The sequence below is a fragment of the Lissotriton vulgaris genome, chromosome 5 (genome assembly GCF_964263255.1).
Source record: "Lissotriton vulgaris chromosome 5, aLisVul1.2, whole genome shotgun sequence".
NCBI classification, from domain to species: Eukaryota; Metazoa; Chordata; class Amphibia; order Caudata; family Salamandridae; genus Lissotriton; species Lissotriton vulgaris.
The window spans coordinates 190,787,790-190,815,021 of NC_141693.1; the positions used below are offsets into that span (position 1 = coordinate 190,787,790).

A 27,232-nucleotide genomic window follows, 5' to 3' on the forward strand; every position below is an offset into this window, starting at 1 on the left:
CATTTCTGTACACCATTGAGGATCTAGAAGGTTACATTTGTTAAAAAACCATCGTTTTTTAGTGCTTATGTCTTGTGGTCCAAGATTTACCTCCTTGGAGACTGCCGCATGATCTGAAAAAGCGTTTGGTAGATGAACATAGTTACATAGCTTTAACTCATGAAAGGTTAAGAAAAAATCCAATCTTGAGGCGGAATTATACTTTGCCGAGAAACATGAATATTCTCGTTTGAGTGGATTGTTAACTCGCCAATGATCCATGATATCAAGGTCTAATTTGCAACTTTGAATCGCCAAGACAGGTTGGGGTTTATTCTGACGGCGATCTTTTTTAGACGAGTCCAATACAGCATTTTGCAAAAGATTAAAATCACCTCCCCATACTATTAACCCGGGAAGGCCGGTTATTATTTTTTTTTAACTGTAGGATTGGCTGAAAATCATATAAAATGGGAGCAAGGATTATATTTACATTATGTAATTTACCATGGGCAACTGCCCATCTACCTCTGGGGTCTATGGCTGTGCCTGCCAGAATAAAACCTAGATGTTTTCCTATCAGTATACATACTCCTCTCTGTGTCAATCCAGCTGAAGAGGATATCGTATGGCCAGCCCAGTTTTTGATTAATTTATCTGCATCAGCCTGATCTCTATGAAGGGTCTCTTGTAAATAAATAATATCAGGATTTAAGTTTTTTAACCGGCATTCAATAGCGTTTTTTTTCCGAACATTGTTCAGACCATTTGCATTAAAAGAGATAAACTTCAGCATGCTATTTCTTTCTTAAAAAAAGTCATGATTAAAAAACATGCTAGAGAATAGATATAATAAGTACGTATGCTAAAAAGGTTGTTTAACAGTACAATAATATAGTAAACATCAAAAGACCCTCTCTTTGTGCAAATGTGCAAATAGTCAAGAACTCTTTGTACATCAATAGGTGAGTACTCAGTGCAAATGTAGTAACGGAAAATGTAGGTAGCAGCAGACCCTTACTTTGTGCGAAATAGGCAAGTAAACAGTACAGTACAGTAATATAATACATATCAAAGAACCTCTCTTTTGTGCAAATAGGCAAATATAAAAAAAGCTCTTTGTACATCAATAAATAAATACTTAGTACAGATGTAATAGCAGCAAATATAGGTAGCAGCAAACCCTTTGTGCAAAATAGGCAAGTAAACAGTGCAGATATATAATAGCAGCAGACCCTTTCTTTGTGCAAACTAAGCAAATAAACAGTATATATATTAAAGCCATGTTAAGATCAGATGATCTTGTCTATGCCGTATCCGAGCTAATCTTGATAATAGAACCAACAATTCTTCAATATATGAACTCTCCTTTTTTCCCCTGCAACACCTCCCTTCACCACCCCAACTCCCCCAACCCCCCCGAGAGTGGACGGAACCTCCCCCTGTTCCACTTCCGTCCTTATCTTTGGTTTCTTCTTTTTGGATGCCATTTCATTGCATCCTTGTGTGCTTCCTGTTGTCGCCTTAGCCCCGCCTTGCAGATCAAAACAGGGATCAGCTATAGGCTATACTCCGAAATATACTAGAAAACATGAAACAGAATGGAAATCAGCTATAAACTACACTCCTAGGCCTTCTAGAAAAGTCTGGGCTTCATGTACAATTGTAAAGATAAAAAAACTTCCCTTTGGCCAGTACTTTACGTTTTGACTGCTGCACGATCATAGCTTGAGCTCCCTTGCTTTTAAAAGAGTCGATCATCTTAACAAAGTCTCTACGTCTGTGAGCGGAAGCTGCTGACATATCTGAAAAGATTCGAAAGTTATTTACACCTTCCACGTTGAATGATCTCTTAGAATATGCAGTGTTTAAGATTCTCTCCTTCACCCTGAAATCAGAAAAATTGAGTAAAATCGTACGCGGATATTTCATATTGTTGGGCTTATATGCCGGGACTCTGTGTGCTCTTGTATTTGTCAAATCCCCTTGGAGCTCGGGTATGACTTTTTTCAAGAGGGACTCTGACCACTTGACTACATCCTTATCTTCCAGTCCCTCTGGAATGCCTACTAGGCGTAGATTTGACCTCCTGTTATAGTTTTCAAGGTCCTGCAGTTTTTCTACTAGCTGGGCTCTTTCTCTATTAGCTACCAGCAGATCTTTCTGTATTGCTGATAGCGAATCCTCCAGAGATGAAATCCTGGTTTCAGCTTCAGTGACCTTTAAAGGAAGACTCCCAAAGCATTCTTCCATTATCGTGAGCCTGTTGTGCAGGTGTGAGATCTCCTGGGCCTGGGAATGCTTAAAATCTCTTAACTCCTGGAGAATGGTTCCAAGCAAAATTTCGATGGAATTTGTTTTTGTGGTGTTCGGAAGGGAAAATAACCCATTCTCTTGAGATACTTGAGATGTCTGTAGGCTTAACTCTTGGCTAGGAGATTCCATAGAGCGCTTGTGGCTCGGGCTTGGGCTTGTGCTATTGTCCAGAGCCGATGCTATAGGTACCATGGGAGCCACAGATATTATTTCTTCAAGGTCCTGATCAGCCCCTACTGATAACGCTGTATCTGGCAGCTCAGGTGTGAAAGAGCTAGTTGACACCCCTCCGGTGCTCAGAACCTCTTGTACCAGCATGTCATTTTTCCCATCCTGATTCGTCCCCCTCCGCATGGGGGTGCTCGAGAGTTGCCCTTGTTGCCTCTGTTGCCCCAGTTGGAGGAGGGGTTTTGAGAAAAAGGGGTACTGCTTTAGCTGGTTCCCAGTCCCATGGGCTAGGGATGGTTTATTTGGCGTAGTATCCACCTGGTCCATCTTGGCTCCCTTGTTATTCCTCTCCGTCTCTACATCGCCTTTCTCACCTTTCTCACCTCTCCCGCCCTTCTCAGCTTTCCCTGCGCCTCTATCAGAAGCAGTAGCAGTGGCAGTGGCAGTGGCAGTGGCAGTGGAGCTTGATACTATTAACTGGTCAGGGAGGGACTGGATTTCAGGATCTTCGTCCCCTTTGTCCTCACCTTCCTCCCGGTCATCTTCATTGACCTCACCATCCTCCTCATCCTGTTCTCTCAGAACATTATATTTGTTTTTTCCTGGTTGTATCTCTGCGTCCTTTTGTCTCAGCGCGCTCTTTTGCTGGATCTTTCGTCTGTTTTTTCTTTCCCCTTTGACCACAGGCGGGGTTTTATTGACAGATTTCAGCAGTTCTTTTACCTGTTCCATCTTAGCCTGCTTGCCCTTTGCTCTTGCAGACATGGCTGGATATCAGCTGCGCGATTATTTCTATTTGTATTAGGCACCTGTCTTGTATCTATCTAAGCTGCTATCTAAGCTGCCAAAGCTTGCATCCGCTCTGTGAATGACTTATAGTTGCCAGTTACTTGTTATTACCCGGGAAGTCTTCTGGGCACTATGATCCCCCAACTTGGCGGTCGCTTAATGACTTTAATGGGTTGAAGGCTCATAGGCGGCGGCGGAGGGGGGACCAATCCAACATTCAACATCCAATCAACGCTAGAGGAACAATGCACTATGCCGTGCCTGTGCCGTGCTCGCAGGACTAGAACTGGTACAGGCAGTGCAGGGAGTGGAGCAACCGGTGGAACAAGCGGTGGAGCAAGCGGAGCAAACGGTGAAGCAGAGGAGCACAGTAGTCTCACAGCAGGTGCACAATAAAGCATGCTCGTGGTGCGAAAAAGCAGTCTACAGGTGCAGGAGCACGGGTGAATTAGGACAAGCAGGGCAGGTAGCAGGCAACAGGGGGTACTCTAATGTATTCAAAGTTCAAAGTTCACAGCTCACGCTGCTGTTTGCCGAAGATAGGAAGCGAAAACCGGGAGACAATGCACGGCAGGTGCGGCAGACACGACAGGCAGCCCAACGATCTCCCCCCCTCAGTACCTCGAAACGTCAAACAGCTTGCACAGGCATCCCCGTCTTGTCTCTTCATCCAGCCGTCCTGGTCTCCGTCTGCACTACCATCGGTGATATCCAGTTGGTTTCCAGTTTGTATTTGTAATAGCTTGAGGCCACTTGCTTCACTCGATTTCCAGGAGAGTTAGAAGCTCAGCGGTGGTGGTCATCAAAGCAGCCGTTAACGGCAGCCGCCATGCAGAGCAGCAGCGTCTCGCACCGCATAGCTTCGTGGGCGGAGCCTCGGCGCGTCAGGAAGCACTACGGCAGCGTGTGTGGGTCACGTCAGCTGTCCCACCATTTCAGCAGATGTGCTTGTCTACCATCCATGGAGGACCTGACTTGGTAGTTAAGTTTGGACTGTTCCCACAAGGAACAGGGTCAAGACTGATTTGCATATGACTGGGTCCAAACTTGGGTGGTGTGGTGAGCAAAAGAATGATGGGTTAAACCCAGATCCTTGTGACTGGGGGAATATTGGCATTGTCCAGCATTCCGTCTATCAATTGTTTCTTTTGCATATGTCATCCTAAGTGGGAAGGGTATGCCCAGACATGGGTCCTGTGCTCACTACACCACTGGATTCAAGCTAGCTGGGCTTATGAAGGGTGATGCCCTGAAAACGGTCCCAGGATGCTTGTTTCAGGTCCAGGGAGGACCCGGCTTGGCAGTTCGGGTTGGACTGTTCCCACAAGGAACAGGGTCAAGACTAATTTGCATATGGCTGGGTCCTAACTTGGGTGGTGTGGTGAGCAAAAGAATGATGGATTAAACCCAGATCCTTGTGACTGGGGGAATATTTGCATTGTCCAGCATTCCGTCTATCAATTGTTTCTTTTGCATATGTCACCCTAAGTGGGAAGGGTATGCCCAGACATGGGTCCTGTGCTCACTACACCACTGGATTCAAGCTAGCTGGGCTGATGAAGGGTGATGCCCTGAAAACGGTCCCAGGATGCTTGTTTCCGGTCCAGGGAGGACCCGGCTTGGCAGTTCGGGTTGGACTGTTCCCACAAGGAACAGGGTGAAAACTGATTTGCATGTGGCTGGGTCCAACCTGGGGTGGTGAGGTGAGCAAAAGAATTATGTATTAAACCCAGATCCTTTTGACTGGGGGTGAATGTTTGTGTTGTCCAAAATTCCGTCCATAAATTTTGCATATGTCACCCTAAGTGGGAAGGGTATGTCCAGACGTGGGTCCCCTGCTCACTACACACTGGATTCAAGCTAGCCTGGATGAGGAAGGGTGATGCCCTGAAACCGGTCACAGGATGCTTGTTTCTGGTCCAGGGAGGACCTGGCTTGTCAGTTTGGGTTGGACTGTTCCCACAAGGAATAGAGTCAATACTGATTTGCATATGGCTGGGTCCAAACTGGGGTGGTGTGGTGAGCAAAACAATGATGGATTAAATCCAGATCCTTGTGACTGGGGGTGAAAGTTTGCATTTTCCAGCATTCCGTCCATCAATTGTTTCTTTTGCACTTTTAGAAAGTTGGCATTGTCCTGCTCAAAGGTTCTGGGGGCTTTCTAGGAGTAGCCAGCTGCCTGGGTTTGACAATAGTACTCCCATCACCCTGTATTAAAATTGGACCTGTGTGCAGCTGGGAGAGGGTCTTTCTGGCAGGATGGCTAAGGAGGGGCTGTGCCCTGCCCTGATGAGGTGTCAAAGGAAATGGCCACAGGACACACAAAGGAACCTGACAGCAGGTCTGACCTTGCCTTTGCCCTATTAGACAGTTTGGGGCCCAGAACAGGGGACGGACTGAATATCACCAGTTTTGGAGTTAGGACAATTAATTCTCCCACACAAAGGCTGGCACCAGGTATAAAAATAGGACCTTCAGACTCACTCATCAGAACACTCCTGGAACTGTGGAAGATTTAGTAGAAGGGCTGTCCTGCTGCAAGAAGAACTGTCCTGCTGATTGAAGGACTGCCTTGCTGTCTGAGAAGAAATAACAGACCTGCTTACCTTCATTCCAGGCTACCTAGAGTTACTCCAAGGGTCAGTTGTCTAACCTCCTGTGTTAGCTAAAGAGGAACGATAAGTTTCCCAAAGCTTAAGTGGAGCTGCCCAGCTGACCAGCTACAACTGGTCCTGCCTAGACCAGCCTGAGCCCTGCTACTGGCATCTGCTAGAGTGTGTCCTTATCCCCAAGAGAGTATATGCTTGGATTGGCTTTGATAGACTCTTGACTTGCATCAGTGAGAGCATCTCCTGAAGAAAAAGGTGGAAATCCTGAAACTTGGGCTTTTTTGTGACTGCAAACAGGCCTGTTTATGCCCAAACTCTGCCACCTGCAACGCCCACTGAAAGCAAGCTCCGGTGAGATCTGCTCTTCATGACCACAGCAACCACCTGCGATGACCTGCATTGTGCGAACTGTACTTTGCGCTACAGCAACAACTGACCGCGGTGACCACCAAAGCAAAGCTCCAGCAACTAATGTCTCTTTAAGCTACAGTAACGACCATCTGCAATGCTCAACCTACTCTTCATGCTAGAAGACTGCTCCTCCGCTTCCCAACCTCCTCCAACCTGAATGGAATTCTTCACACTGGATTTCAGAAGATAATTTTTCATCTGCACTAACCTTGTCCCTATATACGACCAGCGCTCTATCATGGTCAGCCTGAACTTGTGATTTTCGCCTAGTCCAGTTAAAAGCAGATAACTGCAAGTGGCGCTCCCTGCTTTTTCGCACTGTCTACAATAAATATTTAAAAAATCAATATCTCCGGTTCTACAAATTGGATTTTGTTTGTTTTTATGTAATTTTATTTATTTTCTTGTGTTTACATTTTATTACTGTTTGTGTCCTGCATAGATACTTTACACAATGCCTTTAAATTAAGCCTGACTACTTTGTGCCATCCTACAAGGGGGTAAATACTTTTGGGGTTCACCATGACAAGGATTCTGTTTCTTGCCCACGTGGGACTTCCACCCCTCTTAACCAATAACCCAATTTCTTACAGGGGGTCATTAGTAATTCATTTTGAAAAAGCAAACTCCTGCTTTAAGAATTTGTTTTTGAAAAATGAAAGGCTTTGGAATAGTTTGACGGCTGGCTGTCCTGTTTGACAGAGCTGTCTGTCAAACCTTTCAAACATTGACAGGAACTGCCTTGATGGTTGTTTCTATCAATGTATGGAGTTGTACGTGGGGCCAGTGGACATCTCTAAATTTGGCGGGTAGAGTTAAAGCAGAGAGGCGGACATAAGGTCCTACTCCACTCTGTCTGCCTCACTCTACATGCAAAACTCTGAATCAGGCCCTTAGTCGTGGACAGTGGGGTAACAATAGCCGCCACAGTCCCCACTGTGCTCGGGCGAGGACTGAAAGCTCCTAAATGGGCCCGGAGCATTGGGGTCAGTGTATCAATATACTATCCAGCTAGAGGTGTATATATAAAAGTGTAGAGACATTTATGTACAGTGGCAATATCTAGAAACAAATTAAAATCATTGCCCATGGGGGTGGGGGATGGGGGCGGGGGGTGTTGGTATATGGAGGGGGTGGGGGGGGGGGGGTAATGTCTATTTCCTGCTCCAGTAATTGTTGCTTAACCATTTCGTTTAAAATTGGATTGTGTTTCATTGCTTGAAGCTTACAAGTCCTGCCGTTATCTCTGGAGTGCAGAGACCTGCATATTGTGTACAATCTTCAATAAAATATGTTTTTTTTTAAAAATCATTGCCCACAAATTTAGAAGGCAGCGACAGGTTTTGGGACAGAAATATGATCCCATAAATATTTCTGGCACTGACATGGCAAAGTTCTGTTTTTGAGGGCAAGGGACAAGCATATGGAGCAAAAACAGTCAATTTTCACTTGCCTCAAGACACTCTGCCCTTTGTCTTCTTACCATCACTTTATTGCTGTCATTGGAACGTTGCTAAATGACCCAATGCATCAGGTATGCTATGCATGTCTGTGTTTTGCCCTCGCCTAATCAGTGCAGTAGGGGGGATACTTGACAGCTGACAATCTGCCAGAAATTTTGTCAGACACAAAACTATACGAAACACCCCACCATCTAAGTGAAGATGATCTGGGATTACATACCCCACTCATAGTGAGAGAGCAATCGAGGTGTTTATCAGTGCAACATCCACTAAGTTGCATCTTGGAATGCATCGGTCTCGCCTTTGGGACCTTATATGTATTAAGGAATGCAGCATATTAGCCTGGGTGCTGGTCTCCAACCTCACTAGAGCTTCTGTATCGAATATTATGAACAACAATTTGATATTATCAGGCAGATCACACAAACGAGGAGCCATCATTGTATTAAAAAGTAGACAACAGCTGGTCCGGAACACTCTCTCGGTAGAAGGATAAGAACATTCAAATATTTCCTAATGTTGTTGGTCGCTGTCGCATCGCTATCTAGTTTCTTGGCAAAGAGGCTGGCAGGATGCACTGACACAGAGGTAGACCTCGAAATCACTGCAAATTAAGAACACAGTCGCTCCCAAGCTGCTGCTTCGTCAACGGAGACTGTGTCCAGCGAAGGCACGAGCCAACCACAGCGCCTTGAACCCAGAGCGCAGCCCACTAACGGAACTGGCTGTAATGCCCACGAACCAGAATAATTTACAGAGCTACAAGCTGATGCCAGGAACTCGATTTTATAAAATACTCTACAACAGCATTTTTGCAGAATGTCAGCTTTACAAAAAATAATACGAATGTATTAAAAAGAAGCTAAGCACGATGCATGTAGCATATATATTAAAAGTATCAGCAACATGTATTGTGGAATGAAATTACGTGATATTTTGCATCTAAGCGCTTATCCACAGCTGTGCTCGAATCAAGCGTGCCAACGGTGCATTATAGAAAAAAAACTTGTGCGTGAATTTATTCTTACAAAATTGAATGAGACAAATGTCATGTAAAACAAGTTTTTTCTTGTTTGTGTTTGCGTCATTTCTTCTGTAGAAAGAGCTGAGTGGAGGTGGGAGGACGAGATGACTGGAATACTCATCATTCAGGCTGACCCTCTTAAAATTTCCCTGTTATGCTTACAATATTGTTAGCCATCAAACTGCTAAAAACCTTACACATAACTAAACAGTCGGCACCATACATCATGTGGAGCCACTTGACAAGTATGCTTAACACTCCGGTCAAGTTCGTAATATGTTCAGAGGAGTAGTTGGATAATAAATCAGCAAATTCCTAAAACTATCGTAAACGTGAATAAATCAGAAATTTCTTAAAATTATCACCTTATTGTAAAATGCTCACAGCAGTGCGGTGCAGTGCTGAACAATGCGCTACTTAACGACTACGTTTATTTGGATCTTCATTTTTCATTTACCATGAAATAATCCAAATGTTGAGTTTATCACTAATTTATGGACCCTCTACTTTTAGTTCTCGATTAGAATGCTGTCGCGCTGACCAAATATCGTCCTAGTGGAGCGAGCTGCTCCCAGAATGTTGATGCTATTCAAATCTGTTCTCGGGACAGGTTGAGGGAGAGTGACAGTTGGTTAATTCGTAGCGTTTAATACGGTAAGGTAAAGAAATGGCACGCAGTGCAGAGTGTTGAATACATTTCACTAGCTTACCTCTAATTTTAATCTTATTACTGACTGAAAGTCAGGCTCTGGTCTCCTTTTCCTGGGGTCTGGTGAGCCCGCGGGGCTCCTCCTCCACTTGCCAGCACACAGAAACTTCCCCTGCTGAACTGTAAGCTCCGCCTAACGCCAAGCAGCCTTGCCTGACTTCTGTATTTCTCAAGGCAGTGGTTCTGGCCCATCTCGGTGGCTCTTCAGAAATGCTGGGTGGGCTCCAGCTTCTGAATGCTCACAAATGCGGGGTGGGATCCCGCTTCTAAATACTTGTGAATGCGGGGTGGGCTCCCTCTGCTCCATGAGCCCAAATGCGGGCGCACTACTTTAAAAACAAGCATAGAACACGCATTTACGCAAGTCCTATTGCATTTTAAAAGGGAGTAAAGGCACAAATGGGAGGTGGTGGGGTGGTGTCCCAAAAACAAAATATTGTTTACAGAAAAGGGTTAGATAGCCATGGAAGGACACAATTGAGAACATGGCCATCAGTAGGAGGGACTAACAAGCCTGCAAACCAATGGGAAGGCTGCATTTAGGACCTAAGCCAATACAAAAGATGGGCGGAGAGTGGGTGGGAGCTTAAACAAAACTTTCACTCTATAGTATATACTGCATGTCTCAACGAGACAGCGCAAGCGCTGCCTAGGCGAGGCCTGAAAAGTAGTGGAGATTTGAATCTTTGTTTGTATCAGAGTTTCTGCTTTCTACCTTTCCGACCTTTTCCTCCTCTACCGTTCCTGTTTCATCTCCATTCCTGTTGGCTCTTTCATATGGCTGAGATACCCGCCACCCCCTCTCAACACAATCCCCAAAAGGAGGGAAACCGGAAACAGTTCTTAAAGTTTTTGGATGTGGGATGGAGTGACCATCCCGGCCGTATTTATTAAAACAAAAATTTAAAACATTAAACGTTTTCATGTTATGTACAATTTCATTATCACATTACGAGTTTGGCTAACCTTAACATAATCTCTAATACAGAGGTTCTCCTAGCCGAACTAGCATCCTACAAAAAACATTCTCTAAGAACACTGAAATTGTACATCCTAACGTTTAAGGGCCAACGGCAAGGTCATAACCGGTGTCAAGATCCCTAACCAGACTTACCCCTCCCACTTGGGAGGGGCGACAGCACAGAGGCTTACCTCAAGTGCAACTACTAACAATTTCCCTTGTCTTGACGGGGGCACTTAAGACTCGACGCCATTTAAAGGTCGTTCGAACACTTGTGTGTGGTATCTAGAAGGTATCGTTGACCTCTCCCCACCCCACACAACTTACCGCATCTGCCGTCGCAGATGACACTGGCCCCGGGAAATTCCCCAGGAGGGGGCTGTAACCCCTCCTACAAAGGAAGGGGCCTTGACCGCCTTTCCTTTACTTCCGGCGTCCCGCCCTTAGACGGGACCGCCTCCCCACTGAGGGGCCAATGGCCACCTCTCCCGAGCGCTCCCATCCGTGTTGGGTGACGCCCACTCATAGGGATCTACCAATTAGTGCTCACCGATCATGACCTTACCGCCTACCAAAAATAAATACGACAATTCTTACTCAAACCTATGAAAACATTGGTCGCTACGACCGAAAGAACATGCTAGAAATGTAACACTACATCAAATCATTTTTAATCGTAACAACCTAGACGAGATTCACCATTCTTTATTATGATTAACCACAAACTGATACTGTCACAGCCTGTAAACGAGATGGAAAACAAACTTATAAATTCACTTTATTGCACAACAACTTGCTGTCCTCAGGGGCTGGTGGGTGGGTCAAAATTGGCTCTTCGTTCCGTCCCGAGCTCACGTGTAGCGAGGAGGTGCAGCTTCGGAGCACAAGAACAAGAGGACGTCTTCTGGTCTTGTGCCTTCTTTTATCCGTCTTCAGGGCGGGCGAAAACCCGCCCCTGCCTGCCCCGAGGGCGTGGCTGGCTGCGTCGGTGTCTAGGCCAGCCCACTCTAGGGCGGGAAAAAGCGCGCCCCGGCTACGCCGCTTCGGGCATACCAGCCGAGACGCGCCTCCCGCCCAAAAAATGGCTTCCCGGGGGGATCGAGGCACTCATCCATACGTTCGGGGGGACCGAGTGGTCGCCCCTTTCCATATGGCTGAGATACCCGCCACCCCCTCTCAACACAATCCCCAAAAGGAGGGAAACCGGAAACAGTTCTTAAAGTTTTTGGATGTGGGATGGAGTGACCATCCCGGCCGTATTTATTAAAACAAAAATTTAAAACATTAAACGTTTTCATGTTATGTACAATTTCATTATCACATTACGAGTTTGGCTAACCTTAACATAATCTCTAATACAGAGGTTCTCCTAGCCGAACTAGCATCCTACAAAAAACATTCTCTAAGAACACTGAAATTGTACATCCTAACGTTTAAGGGCCAACGGCAAGGTCATAACCGGTGTCAAGATCCCTAACCAGACTTACCCCTCCCACTTGGGAGGGGCGACAGCACAGAGGCTTACCTCAAGTGCAACTACTAACAATTTCCCTTGTCTTGACGGGGGCACTTAAGACTCGACGCCATTTAAAGGTCGTTCGAACACTTGTGTGTGGTATCTAGAAGGTATCGTTGACCTCTCCCCACCCCACACAACTTACCGCATCTGCCGTCGCAGATGACACTGGCCCCGGGAAATTCCCCAGGAGGGGGCTGTAACCCCTCCTACAAAGGAAGGGGCCTTGACCGCCTTTCCTTTACTTCCGGCGTCCCGCCCTTAGACGGGACCGCCTCCCCACTGAGGGGCCAATGGCCACCTCTCCCGAGCGCTCCCATCCGTGTTGGGTGACGCCCACTCATAGGGATCTACCAATTAGTGCTCACCGATCATGACCTTACCGCCACAGGTCCGGATAGTTGACCGGCTATCCGGACCCCCCACAAAACTCCTACCTAAAGGTCATGTTTTAAAGATTTTAACCAGGCTAGGAAGTCTCCTATGAGCAACTCATTCCCCGCCCTTGACAAATGCACACCATCCCCCAGATACATACTGTCATCATTAATACAATTATGCGAGATCGAATGCAATGTCTTGGAACGGAACAACCTACTCACTTTGTTATTCAATTTTTTAACAGAATGATTCAAAGCAGGGATCGAGATAGCCCCCCGCCACACTTTTCGTGGGATCATATGAGACCACGCAATCAGGCACCCCGGAACTCTCCTCGCTAACCAACTTACCGTGGAAAGCATAGCCTCCAGGAGAAGTCGTCTACCGGTGGTGACTAAATCATTGCCCCCTAAATGCACTATGACTATGGACGGCGGTGACCTCATCCGCTCTAACAAGCCCTCAAAAAATTCCTGAAACTGGTCAATACAGAGACCGCCCCTTCCGTAGAAGGACACTCTGTACCCGTATTCCCCAGGTATGTGAAACATGTCACCTGCTTTGAATACGTCTGCGGCCCGTCTCACGTATGAGTGGCCCACGACCCACACCTCCTTCCTCACAGCCGGTGACGTGCGACCGCTGGCCTGGTGTTGGGTCGACTGCTCAGTCTGCCCTGCCGCGTAGGCTTGCGCAACTGAAAACAAACAAAAGACAAGAGGCGTGAGTACATGATTACAGCTTCACAACATGTGCAATCGCACGTACCTCTTATAACAATTGGAGGACCAGCGCCCCACACGTTTCACTTGTTCTACATTAAGACCCCTGGCTGTAGCTTCAGTGGCAGCCCCTATACGAAAGGAGTGGGTCCCAAATTCGCCCGGGTCCAAGCCCGCTGCGGCAATGGCCATTGCAAGCACCCGTTGAAACTGAAACCTCGTCAGCGGGGTGGCGTCTGCATGCCTCAACAATGTCCCCCCCCATGATGCCACTCTCTGTGCTAGGTAATCTTCTAAGCACTGTACCGGACACATGGATGACTCGGGGTCCCTGCGAATGATCGTGCAGTCCCCTCTCCCATCTTGGTCAGTCTTAGACCTGAGAAAGGAGACAATCATCGCATCCCCCCTGATCTGAACATGTTCCCTGCACAAGCCCCCCGTCACATCCTGTTTGTTCCTTGCAACCAGCTCACTAACTCTCATAGCCCCGTGAAACGCCAGCGTAAATGCAGTCCGGAACAAACAGGTCTCAAAAGGGGACGAGCATGTGTTAGGGAGTGTGTCCAGTAACTGGGACAACCTGTCTAGACCTATCGGTCGTCTCACGTCTACTCTGCGACCCTCTAGGCGTTGCCACCCACGCAGCGCTTTCTGTACTGTGAAAGACGCTGTTGGGTCCAGGATGCCATGGGCCCTGGCAACAAAGGAAATGGCGGCACGATGCCTTTGGGCCGTAGCCACCGATTTCCCAGCCCTATGTAAAGACATCAGAAAGAGTACTACCCACTCTTCCTGACCCCACAGACCCCCTCTCTCTGCCCCTAAAAAGGCTAAATAGGCCTGGAACGCCCCTTCATATGCCTTCCTTGTCCTGGGTGCTAGACTCTCTCCCACGAGGTGACGAAGTTCGGGGCACCGAGAGACCAGAGAGCTTCGGGGAAGGGTGCCGGCTCCGGGTCCGCTGAAGGGAGGAAACCCGAGAAAGCCTGCATGTGAAAACGAGACAGTGCGTCAGCAGCCTGATTCATCACCCCTGGGACATGTTTTGCTCTGAATACCACGTTCAGTTGCATACATAGTAGGACAATTTCTTTGAGCAGCCTCAAAATCAACTTACAATGGGCTGACTGACTATTGATGCATTCTACCACGGTCATATTGTCGGACCAAAAAACGACAGAATGATCTCTGAAACCTTCTGGCCAGGTTCTCAGGGCCACGAGAATGGGAAATAATTCAAGGAAAGCAATATTACTCGTTAGCCCATTCTCGTGCCACCATAGGGGCCATCTTTGAGCAGACCAGTTCGTGCCGAAGATGGCGCCAAAACCTATGCTTCCTGCTGAATCTGTCCATAGCCCAAGCTCTTCTGAGGACACGGCTGGCTTGTTCCAGACGACTCGGCCATTGAAGTCCGCCAAGAATGCTAACCATATCCGCATGTCCTGGCGGACCTCAGCCGATAACCTCGTGCGATGATGACCCTCCTTCAGGCCAACCATCGCTTGGGCAATGGAGCGGGAAAAGGGGCGAGCCATTGGGATTACCCTCAAGGCAAAGTTCAACTTTCCCACTAATTGTTGCAACTGATGCAGTGTAACCTTAGGTGTATTCAAACATACTCGGAGGGCTGTCCTGAATTTCAACACTTTGCTAGCTGGTAAACGGAAACACCCCTCCCTTGAGTCCAACTCGATCCCCAAAAACTCGAGGCAAGTCGTGGGACCCATAGTTTTACCCGGTGCCAACGGCACGCCAAATTGACCCATCAACACACAGAATTCATCTAAGGCCTGGGCACATTCGAGATTTCGGGCGGGACCAAGGAACAAAAAGTCGTCAAGGTAGTGCATTACATTTCGAAAACCCGTTTTCTTAGTGAAAACCCATTGCAGGAAAGTACTGAATTGCTCAAAATAAGCACATGATATAGAGCATCCCATTGGCATACACCTATCCATGTAAAATGATCCCTGGAACCCGAATCCCAAAAGACGCTGATCGTCTGGGTGTACCGGGAGCAACCGGAACGCTGACTCGATATCAGATTTCGCCATCAACGTCCCGGGCCCCAGGCGATTCAAGATGGCTACTGCCTCATCAAAAGATGCGTATCGCACCGAACAAACTTCTGGATCAATTGCGTCGTTCACCGAAAGACCATGTGGAGCAGACAGATTATGAATCAATCGAAACTCACCTGGGTCCTTCTTGGGGACCACCCCTAACGGAGAACAAACGAAATCCGGTACCGGGGGTACACTAAACGGGCCGGCGACCCGTCCCCGGCTAACCTCTTTCTGAATTTTCTCTTGCACTACAGATGTATGTTGTAAAACGGAAAGTTGATTTTTGCACATCCCTACACCCTGAAAGTCCCCTACCGGGATGCGGAAACCATGTGTAAAACCGTTCCGCAGCACCCCGGCAGAAGTCCGATCCGGGTATTCGCTGAGCCAGGGAATCATTGCCAAGGTATCAATCGGAGTTGGTAAAGGCGCCCCTCGGCCTAGATTAGACCTGTTTGGCGCCTCCCTTACCCCCATTCTCACTCGTTCTGGCTCTGCACGATGACTCAGGATGGGATGACCCACACGTACTACATTCGTGTCTAAATTTACATGATCCCGGAGGCCTGGTACATTTCCCTCTGTTGAAGTTATAACAGAAACCCTTTCTCCCTGTATTGCCTGCGGGCCTCGACTGGTCGTCGGTGCTCGTACTTGGTCGAAAGGGCGACCCCATATTTTGGCGGGAGTAATCAACAACATTGCTCCCAACCAATGGCATTCTTAACATTCCCGATTCTTTCATTTTATCCCATGTTAAAGAATCGTAACAATCCCAGGTCAAACTCTTGTTATGTTCTTTTTCTTTCCTGAACAGATTATCATAACAAAACCAATGGTTACCTTGATACGCTGTCGAGTAACCCATAATTCTTGATTGGTAAACGGGAAACTCAGGAAGCAACTCGGGCCTACGTTCCCCCAAAATCGATGTAAAAATACCCCACGCATTGCCCCAGTTACCAATATTCTCATTTACCTTAAAGGCGGCCATTTTTGCGCGCCAAACACTCGGATGCATTAGGTCCTTCTGACTTTTTACATGCTCCACATCATAATGATCAACAAGCAAGGAAAAAATATTCACGTATTCCCCTGCCCAGATCTTTTCCTTTATCGCTAAGGGCACATGTTGTCCCAATCTCTCTCTACGAGAGGGTGCTGACTCGTCCCGTGCAATCGGCAATGGCCGCTTACCTGAACCGGACGCAGCTTCTGCCGCTTGCGGCTTGTCTATCCCCGCCAACGGTGCAGCCACTCTAGCTGCCTCTTTCTTGTCACGAAGCCCTTTTATCAGCGCCTGTGCCTCGGCAGCCGTAGCGCCATCACTGCTATCCCCCAACCATGCTGCTAGCTGTGCTGCCAGCTCGGGGGGCATGTCTTCCTTGGGTGTCGGGGTGACGACAACGGGGATTGGATTCCCCTCGACCGGTACTGGGGTCGGCGCCTCGAGCGGGGCAGAGGGAACCGGGGCGTCCCCACCGGCTGGAACCCTTCTCGGCCTCTTAGGTCTCCCTCCAGCCGGCGCAGGGCCCGAACCCTCCTCCCCATCTCGCTCCGCCAACCGTTTCTTTATGTCGGACACCTCTTTGCAAAGGGCCCGCACCATCTGGTCGGTCGTCATTCTCTTTGCGCCTTTCTTGGGCATCTCTCCGAGGAAGTATCTGGAAGACAAAGAAAAGGATCAAAACGCTCAAAATTGGCTCTTCGTTCCGTCCCGAGCTCACGTGTAGCGAGGAGGTGCAGCTTCGGAGCACAAGAACAAGAGGACGTCTTCTGGTCTTGTGCCTTCTTTTATCCGTCTTCAGGGCGGGCGAAAACCCGCCCCTGCCTGCCCCGAGGGCGTGGCTGGCTGCGTCGGTGTCTAGGCCAGCCCACTCTAGGGCGGGAAAAAGCGCGCCCCGGCTACGCCGCTTCGGGCATACCAGCCGAGACGCGCCTCCCGCCCAAAAAATGGCTTCCCGGGGGGATCGAGGCACTCATCCATACGTTCGGGGGGACCGAGTGGTCGCCCCTTTCCATTATTAACTTTACATGCTGTCTTGCTGCCTTTTATTATCAAATATATTACTTTGGTGTACGGTCTCAAAGTATTTAGTGAATGAAAAGCGCTTCGACATCCACAGGCTAAAGTAGCACTACATGAAAATCTTTGAAAAATTAAAAATATCATTATTATTAGTCAACAACCTAATAGAACTGAAGAACCATTACTTAATGAAGTAAATATAACTTCCTCTTTGAGAGTACTAAGGGCTACAGCCTAAGCTGGTAATTTCCGAATCAAGCAACAGTACCAAAAGTAGAGGCAGCAGGAAATGTGGTCATTATACATACAATAAAACATGGATATCTGCTTTCTCCATAGTTGCTTTGCACACAGCGTAAACAAGACAACTTGCTTGGAGAGGAGCAAATGCAGTGGAACAACTGACATGATTAGAACACCTGGGTTGGCAAGACATGTACATTAACATGTGAATAAAAAGCCAACAGTAAATGTGCAAGTGATCTGAAATGTTCAACAAGTAGATTTGTTCCATTGCAATGCCATGTCGCCAAGTTGAACACCAATGTATAAATTAAGTAGGGGCACAATATAGAAAATAACTAAAATTGAACTGAGCAGTGCGTTTCAGTAACTTACCTGAAAATCCTGATCTGTGACTAGAGAAAGGAAATTTGACCCATTTCAGGTCCTTAACTTTATAAATTTGAATGATCAATTGTAACTTTTCCAATACCTCATTTTATTCATTTTAAAATGCTTTGATTTTATATGTTATTCTGTTTTATCTTATATATTTCTGAGTAGGGTTTCTGTTTTCTAACAAAAGACATTTGCTGCTATGTCTAATCTAACCTTTTCAATATAAAGAGCAGTAAAGAGGTCAACAGCAGGTTACCTATAGCCTTTTCCAATAGTATCACGCTACTAGCTACAACAGGTCTTCCCAGATAATCTATTCATATGTATAATGCTATGTGAATGCTTGACAGGAGGGTCCTTCTACATTAAAATTTCACAACAATGAATCCCTTTTTCCACAGCTTGCATCTCAAGCTGACGTCTGAAGATTCTAGATAGTTGTGAGGATCCAAATGTTTACCCACATATAGGGAAACATGACGGCCGTAGGCTAATGCGGTCTGCACGCCGAGAAGCAGTCTCCTGAGACCTTCATCGCTACCTTGCGGAAGACAGCTGTTGTCAAATGCAATCTCTACTTACAATGAGCGGAGCCTGATCGGGGCTTGGACGTTGGTATTCCTGTAGTTTTCGTTAAAGAAACGCCAAAGAATGGTGAAGCTCCCGTGAATGTGCCCGCCGCATACGGAACCACTCTCCGCCTCTCTCCCGCTCTGGAGGAGGGCAGCCGTGGAGATCAGGCGCACACAGCAACAGCAGTACTTGGTGGGAGGAAAGGAGAGGAATCTTCGAAACCAGCACTATCGACCGGCCTCATCATCATCGAGGAGAAGAACGAAACAACAACAGCAACTCCAGCAGAGAAGGGGGGTGACGAGCCGAGTGACCGGAATTTCTGTCACGAATCAAGTAAGGTCTTTAACTTTTTCAAGAAGGGGGGAGAGGCGGAGGTGGACAGTGATTTGAGTAAAACACTGCAAACAAGAATAACCAGGAGTAAGACCAAAAATAAGGGGAAAGAACTAAGGTTGGATGAGGACAAACTACCAGTCCCAGAAGGCACTTGGGGGGAGATTCAAAAGAAGGCCCGGGGAAAAAAGAAGCTAGATACAGTAAAAGAAAAACATACCACCCAAAAACAGCCCCAAAGTAAAACTAGGAATTGGAGTAAAAAAGTAAAAGCTCCAGGGGATATAACTCCGTCTCTGCGAACATACTTTAAAGCTTTGCCACAAGTATTACAGATCACGCAGGACATGGCTGCTGCTCTGGAAAACACTAAACAAACGCAGTGTGTGCAGGAGTATTCAAATGACCAAGTAGCTTTATCTGTCCCCGGTTCAAGCTCACCTTTAGTTACTTCACTAGAAAAGGTATCACTGGGAGATGTCGAAATATCTACTGCGGCCGATTTGCCTCTCACAGGAACACACACAGAAAGTCCCAGCAATAATTCACCCCTTATCCAATTAAAGGACACCTTAGCAGATGAGGTTTTGAGAGCTGAAGTGGGGAAGGAGAAAGATGTGTATGTTCAAAGCTCAGGCTTAGCTTTCGGCAACGCTCTTGAGGCAATAGTCTCCTCTATTGCAGCAATGAGGGAAGAAATAAGACAGGATTTTGTGGTTTCCAAAACTAACCAGGCTGAGATAAGGGTAACCTGTGAGGAGCTGGGGCAAAAAGTCAATAGTCTTGGCGGAAGAACGGAAGCACTGGAAAGTTCAGTAAGCGTCTTGACCGCAAATTTGGAGTCAGTTAGTTCTAAAGTACGCACTCTCCAAAGTGAGGGTGAAAACATGAAAGAAAGGATTGAAATCTTGGAAAATCACTCGAGACGTAATAACATCCGACTCCTTAAAATCCCAGAAGGGAAAGAAGGAGGAGATCTTAAGAGCTTTATAATACAACTACTAAAAAATTCTTTATTATTGTTCTAGATCCTAAATTAGATAAGTCAACCAAATCTAGAATTTGCAGTTCTGTTAAATCCAGAGATACCCTTAAAAACATCATGACACATTTGAGTCTGGCAGACTTATGGAGAGAACGAGTCGGCAATAAACCAGGCGTCTCCTTTAGAAATAGTCGATTCAAACATAAATCTAGAATTGATTATGTCTTCTTTAGCTACTGTCTAAAGGACACATTGGTATCAATCGATTATATACCATCACATCTCTCAGATCACTCTGCAATAAAATTCACTTTAGAATCTAATAATCTGGTTAACCACCCGTCCTGGTCTTTCGATCGGACATTACTGCTTGAGGAGGAAGAGGTCAACTTTCTGTCAACTGAATCTTTAGTTTTTTTTAAATATAAATAGAGAGTCTGCAAGCCCAACAGTCGTCTGGGAAACCTTCAAAGCCTTTCTAAGGGGGCAGATTACTAGCAGAGCTTCTTATAGGTGGAAAATATATACTCAAAATATAAAAATTCTCGAACAACATATGAAACTTCTGGAATCTAATATTGACCCCTCTTTAGTAACATCTAGTGATCATGAGAAATTGGCCGAATTAAAATCCCAATTGGAAAACACCTTACAAGAGAGAATAAACAAAAGATGGGAAGTGAGTAAATCCTCTCAATTTGAATTTGGAGAAGCTGCAGGGAAGGTTCTTGCGTGGAAAATAAGAGCAGAAAAAACCCTCAACTATATCAGGGAAATTAAGATACCTGGAGAGTTAGAAGCAAGATCTACTAATTCAGAGATAGGGAGAGCTTTATTTGACTTCTTTGAGGAGATTTACAAAGAAGACCTCCCCAATGACCAGAAAGCAAGGGATAGTTGGCTGGATAACATAACCCTTCCAACTTTATCAACAAGTCAGAGCAATCTCTTGGAGGCCGAGATTACTGAAGACGAGGTCAAGAAAGCAATCCACCAATCAAAAAAAGGAAAGGCGGCTGGACCGGACGGTCTGCCTGGAGAAATCTACAGATCTCTTGAGGGGATTATTGCCCCCGTGCTTACGATACTCTTCAATGGCATTCTAATACATGGGAGTCAGCCGCCAAAAACGAGGGGAGAAGCTACAATTGTACTTATCCCGAAACCGGGGAAAACACCATTAGAGTGTGGGTCATACAGACCAATATCACTACTCAACAACGACTATAAACTTTTCACAACAATTATCTCTACAAGACTGGCCAGTGTCATCGGAAAAATCGTTCACCCCGACCAAAAAGGCTTCATTAAGGGCAGACAACTAGCTGAGCTAACATATGAAGCTCTAGGCGCAATAGACATCGCTACTGCCTTTTCATTACCTCTGGCTACTTTAACTCTGGACGCAACCAAAGCGTTTGACAGAGTTAACTGGTTATACCTTAATGATGTTCTGAGAAAATTCAATTGTGAGGAGAATTTCTGCAGGACCATCAAACAGCTATATAGTGCTCCCTCAGCTAGGTTACTGGTGAACGGGTCTCTTACTGAAGCATTTAATATAACCAGAGGTACAAGACAGGGCTGCCCGCTTTCCCCTCTCCTATTTAACCTATACATACAACCGTTCGCTCAGCTTTTAAGGGACGAGGCTAATATTCCATCTTTTAGCTTTGGAGAGTGGGAAAGACGGGTAGCAATGTATGCAGATGACATTCTGATTTTTACATCTGACCCAGCCAGAGCATACCCAGTAATCATCCAACGGGCGGAGGAATTTGGTCGAATATCGGGGTACGATATCAATTCCAGTAAAAGTGAGATAATGGCTTGGAATATACCAAACATTCAGCTGGGGGCAACAATATCCTCATCGATGCGCTACTTAGGAATAAGAATAACCCAAGATGTGGCCAGCATTGGGCAAATTAACTTGGATAGGATACACATTGAGAGCAAAAGGCTCCTAAAATCTTGGTCACATCTACCACTCTCAATTTTAGGTAGAGTGAATTTAGTTAAAATGTGTATCCTTCCAAAATTCACCTTTGCTTTCAACACTATTCCTACTGCTGTTTGACCCAAAAATGATTGAAAAATCCCAAAGAGAAATTAATTCTTTCATATGGAACTATAAAACCACAAGAATCGCGTGGAAAAAGTTAAGAAGAAGAAGAGAGAAAGGGGGCCTTGCAATGCCGGATTTACTGTATTACTCATGGGCCTTCCAACTGTCACATTCAAGAATGCTCCTAAAGATGCCATCTAATCTCGCAACTGACTCAATGTATAAGGCTATGTTAATGGGGGCTAATCTAGCATTGGATGGCTTTATGTTTAAATTTGGATGTCAGAAATTCTTTAAAAACATTAAACTCAAAATAGCATAATCATGGGCTAAAAATTGGTACAACATCAAAAAAAAACTGGGTCTGTCATATTATTCCAACTACTCTCCAATCTGGGACTCACCCGAGTTACCACCGTGTCTGAGTGACAGTCTCTCCACGATAATAGAACAAGCGGGTATTACAAGATGGGGTCAACTATTCAAAGATGGTAACCTTATAACATGGGATGACTTGCAGGAATTAGTTGGCGTAGGGCTGTCAAGATTTAAATATATTCAACTAAACAGCTTGGTGAGCTCTCAGACCCGCACTGACGCCAATTTAGGGAAAATAGGCATAACTGAACAAAAGTTGGTGGAAAGAGCTATGGGAGGGAAGGAGGTAGCCACTTGGTACTGGCAGCTGTTGGAAGAAATTGACGAAGAATTCAAACTCCCAGACGAATTATAGGGAACGGAGATTGGCACCCCATGTGAGGAGAGATGGCAAAAATCTTTCGGTCTATTATATAAAATCGTAAAGCCTTCATGGCTAAGACGAAACCCCCTCTTCTCTGCACATCGTGCGTATATAACCCCTTTGAAATTATCTAAATTTCTACCAAATAAAAAATGTAACAAATGCAACTTGGTAGATGCTTGCGACAAACATATGTTTTTTGAATGTCCTGACATCCAAAAATTTTGGGTAGATGTGAAAGAAACTCTAAGCTCTATCCTAAACACATCCTTAGAAATTACCCTCTCATTAGTCTTCTTTGGGTTGGAAGATAATATCAAAGGTAAGGTGAAATCTTTTCTCTTCTACGCAATTCTATTGGCGAGAAGACAAATTTGCATATATTGGGTAGAGAAAACACCCACATTACATTCTCGGTGGCTTTCCTCCTTATATGAAACGTCTAAAATGGACCTTAAACGAACAGCGAGTAAGCGGAACTTGGCTTTCTGGGACCTTCTAATTAATTGGAGATGAACCCGGGGTTTTTTTTTTTTCTTTTTTCCCAGGGTCCTATGATTATGCCTTAATTACTCCTGGACCAGGGTCAGTCAAGTTTCGATAAAGGTCCAACAGGTTGAAAAATACCTTGATGGAGTTGAATGCAATTATACCTCTTCTCATGGGACATCTCTACTACCAATCTGTCAAATCACGTCTATAAATCGTGCAAGGTGGTTGGTATGGCCCTTATTAAAGAAAAGGCAAATGAGGACAACAAAAATAAATAAATAAATAAATAAATACTATCACAATGTTCTATATCCTAGTTGCTGAGTAATACTCTCCTTCCACCGCCTCAGATGATACCTTGTAATATGATTTTCAGAAAAGCCGTCAGATGTGATCATCCGATGGCTAAGAGTTATGCAAAAGAAGCAAAATAATATTAAAAATTAAATAAAATAGTTTCCATCTTTACCTGTTTCCCCTGTTGGACCCGTTTTTCCAGGTATCCCCGGGTTCCCTTTTTCTCCTAAATAGAAAAGAAACATTGAGCAGAGATGGTACCGTTACCCTGTTGATTTTAGTATATTATTTATAACTGCTGCCTGAATTACCTTCTTAACCACATCGCTGCTGTGGTTATTTTTCCCCTGTGCTGGAAAGCTTTGATCACCATTGTTCATGACGAGCTCAGCTCGTCATCAGCACAGCTCAACCGTGCCTCATGACGAGCTGAGCTCGTCATCAGCATCGAAAGGGTTAACAGGGACATCTTTCACACTCTAGTTCAGACCTCTATTAATAGGTGTCCAAAGTACTTTATTTGTCTTTTTATGTTCAGTTTTTACCTTGCTGATCACAGTTCAGTTGAAAATCAGTGAGCTTTAATGCAGCTTTTTCCCCCAAAAATGTTCAGAATAGATATCTAAACAATATTCAGAGCAGGGTTAGAGGAATATAGCTATAGTTAACAGATCTACTTGTGTGCAACAAAGCAATAATCCAAGGACGTACTTGAGACACCCTTCAAGACAGAGGGAGTTGTACTCACTACATTACTAATCAGGGGATAAACACTGAGGTTGCCTTCTGCTATATTGTTTCATCTGTATTAAAAAAAATGTCAAGGATTTCAAAGTGCCCTGCAGAGTATGTGATCATTATTACAAGCAGACCAAGGCAGGTTGCCTCAAAGGAGGTAAAATGACAAAGAGAATTAGGAGTAGGAGAGGGTGGATGAGCAGGAATTTAGCAGTGAGAGGCAAGAAAGTGAAGGTGATGGTTCAATAACAGTATATAGACACAACAGGAGGGTGATGGGTTAATCCTAAGCAAATGGTGATCAATTAAATGTATATGTCTATAGATGTCTATAGTACTGAAGTCTTACAGTATCATTTAGAGTTTAAGAAAGATGGGAGTGCCACCATGAACTGGTGAGTTAGGATCCTATTGCTTTTGATTGATTATGTGCTCTACTATAGGGGGCGGTACAAAAGGGGGTGGTGATGGACGGAGCATCTGAACCAATCAAACACTCACACCCAGTCAAAAGATCAGGGTTTAATCCATCACCGTTCCTTAGCCCACTCTGCCACCCCAGTTCAGACATGGCCATATGCAAATCAGTCTGACCCTGTGCCTCATGGGAACAGTCCAGCCCGAACTGCCAAGCCATGCCTTCCCTAAACAGGAAACAAGCTTCATAGGACCAGTTTCTGGCATTGCAGCCGACTTCAGCCAGGTTTGCTTGAATCCAGTGGCAAAGTGAGCAAGGGACTCACGTCTGAGCATACCCTACCAACTTATGGCGAACAAAGCGGTACAAAAGGGGGTGGTGATGGACGGAGCATCGGAACCATTCAAACACTCACACCCAGTCAAAAGATCTGGGTTTAATCCATCACCGTTCTTTAGTCCACTGTGCCACCCCAGTTCAGACATGGCCATATGCAAATCAGTCTGACCCTGGGCGCAGGCCCGGACTGACCATAGCGGGAACCTGGCAATCCCCCGGTGCGCCGCAAGGGTGGGGGCCGGTTTTGAGCCCCTGGGGGCCGATTTTATTGCAGGGCCGTTTGTGCAGCATAGCTGCAAAATCGGCCCTGCAACAAAATCGGCCGAAAACCGGCCCTGGCAAAGTGCTCGGCGGCACCTTGCCATCCACCCGCCATCCTAATGTGGTGGGCAAGATTCAGCCTTACGATGGCGGTGGGACTGCCACCGATGAGCTGTCGGAGTTGTTCTCTCTGTTATTGTAAGCAGGTCTTTTATTTAGGCCACCAGGGCCATAAACATGAATACAGATAACAAATAAATAAAACAACACATTTTGACAAGAAGCAAAGACACAGTTCATAAAAGAATTAATACAGTACAAAAACTGATTTTAAAAACAACAAAAAAATGATTGGAGTTATAACATAGCAGAAGGTGCAAAAATGCAATGGCTTTACAGGAAAAAGTGCACGCAATAAATACAGAAAAATAGTGCTAGAGAAACAGTACCAACACCATCATACTACTGGAGGCGGAGGGGAACGCTTCCTCCTAAGTACCCACATAGCACCCAGAAATTTGGCAACAGCGATGGCAAGTACCAGGCGACTATCCACTCTAAGTATACGAAGGGCAATAAAATGTCTGCATATGCTTAGCAGCCTCCATATAGGTGCTAACCAAGTTCTGAAAGGAGACCCATAAGCTGGACACGCAAAGAAAACATGCAGTACACTCTATTCCGAAGAGTTACAGGCCAGACAAACAGCAACTCCCCCACTGGCCCATTTCGCTCTCAGCACTAAGGTGCCCATTCGAAACTGTAAACATAACTTTCATTCCAGTGTGACAGACACTTGATCCCAGAACAGTTCAAACTCACAAGTGGGCTTGAAATCAATGAATTCACTTGATAACTTAGTGCAAGCGGCTTTCCGGGATTTATCGGCCATTATGATTGCCCAGTAGTGCTGTTTCAGAGAGTCCTTGTACGGGAAGTTAGTAGTGTCTGGGTGCTCCCACAGCTCAGGCAACCTAAGAGAGGAGAGCATCTGCTAAATTCTCCAAAGATACGGGACCTTAATAAAATGGTCAGATGTCATTACATCCTGAATAGGTACCAACATGGTGCACAAGTTCTGGAGGAGTCCATAGACGCCTCCAATACAATAATGGGTACAGCCTAAATTTGCCCACTAACCCTTTTGCCCCCAGGTCCATGAGGAGTGGATGCAGGGGAGGGCTGGGAGGGAGAAAGGTAAGATTTCTCAGATAGTTATTTTCAGTATTAATTAGTTCCTCTCTATTTGAAAATCCCCACAATTCAGCCCCACAAATGGCAGAGCCCAATGCCTTGGCCTCATAGATTTGGAGTGAAGGTAGAATGGGTTTGGTGTGTGAAGTACAATAATCCTTAAGTAATGCATCCAAAATCTGCTTGAGTTTTGCAGCCATCTTATTGACATGAGATTTTCAGGGCATGCCTCCAGAGAACGTCATACCTAGGCAGGTTAAAGAGTCTCACCTCCCCACGGAGAACACCCCCCACCCCACACCGCACTCTACAACAGTGCCCCCCTTGTATGATTTATGTGAATTAAACTACATCAGTTTGGTTTTGGTGGTGTTGGTCTCCAAGCCACGAGCAAGTCAAAACTGGTCAAAGTCAGTCAGAAGGTTTTGGAGTCCCCTCCTAGTCTTGGAGAGCAAAAAAGTGTTGTCTGCAAATAGGAGGATCGGGGTTTTAACTTTGGCCAAAAGGGGGGCATCCGGATCGAACTGAGACAGGAAAGGCACAATATCATTAATAAATAGCGAAAACAGTGTGGGTGCCAGTACGCAGTCCCGGCGGATGACTTTAAGAACTATATTAAATCTCACATAAAGATGACAACCGAACAGTCCCCCGTGAGAAACGTGGGACTGTTCGGTTGTCATCTTTATGTGAGATTTAATATATCTTAGAGCTTATCGAGGACTGCTTATCATCATGACGACACTCACATTGGCCCATAAGAATATTTAATACACGTGACCCTTACAGGTTTCTGCATACTATTGCATGTTGACAATAGTAACTTACGGCCCCCCTGACGTTTTTGGAGACGCACGTGGATTATTCAGTCATTTCTGCAATTTTTCTATGAGTACTATCTCTGTTTAACAGGATTCCGCTTGAACTATATACCTATGCACAACGCCTGTCGAGTTACATTGTAATGGACGGTGCCATTGTTATCCGATCCTAAGACCTATACAGGTTTTAGTTCGCCT

The 27,232-nt window shown here is 45.7% G+C and overlaps 1 protein-coding gene across 1 annotated transcript in view; it reads right to left on the reverse strand.

The window, feature by feature from the left end:
* LOC147710450 (ficolin-1-like) overlaps window positions 1-27,232 on the reverse strand; it is a 242,905-nt gene that overhangs the window by 199,867 nt on the left and 15,806 nt on the right. The window contains exon 3 of the mRNA XM_086921139.1: window positions 23,436-23,489. Coding sequence (XP_086777265.1) covers window positions 23,436-23,489 — 54 coding nt within the window. The remainder of the gene's footprint in view (window positions 1-23,435; window positions 23,490-27,232) is intronic.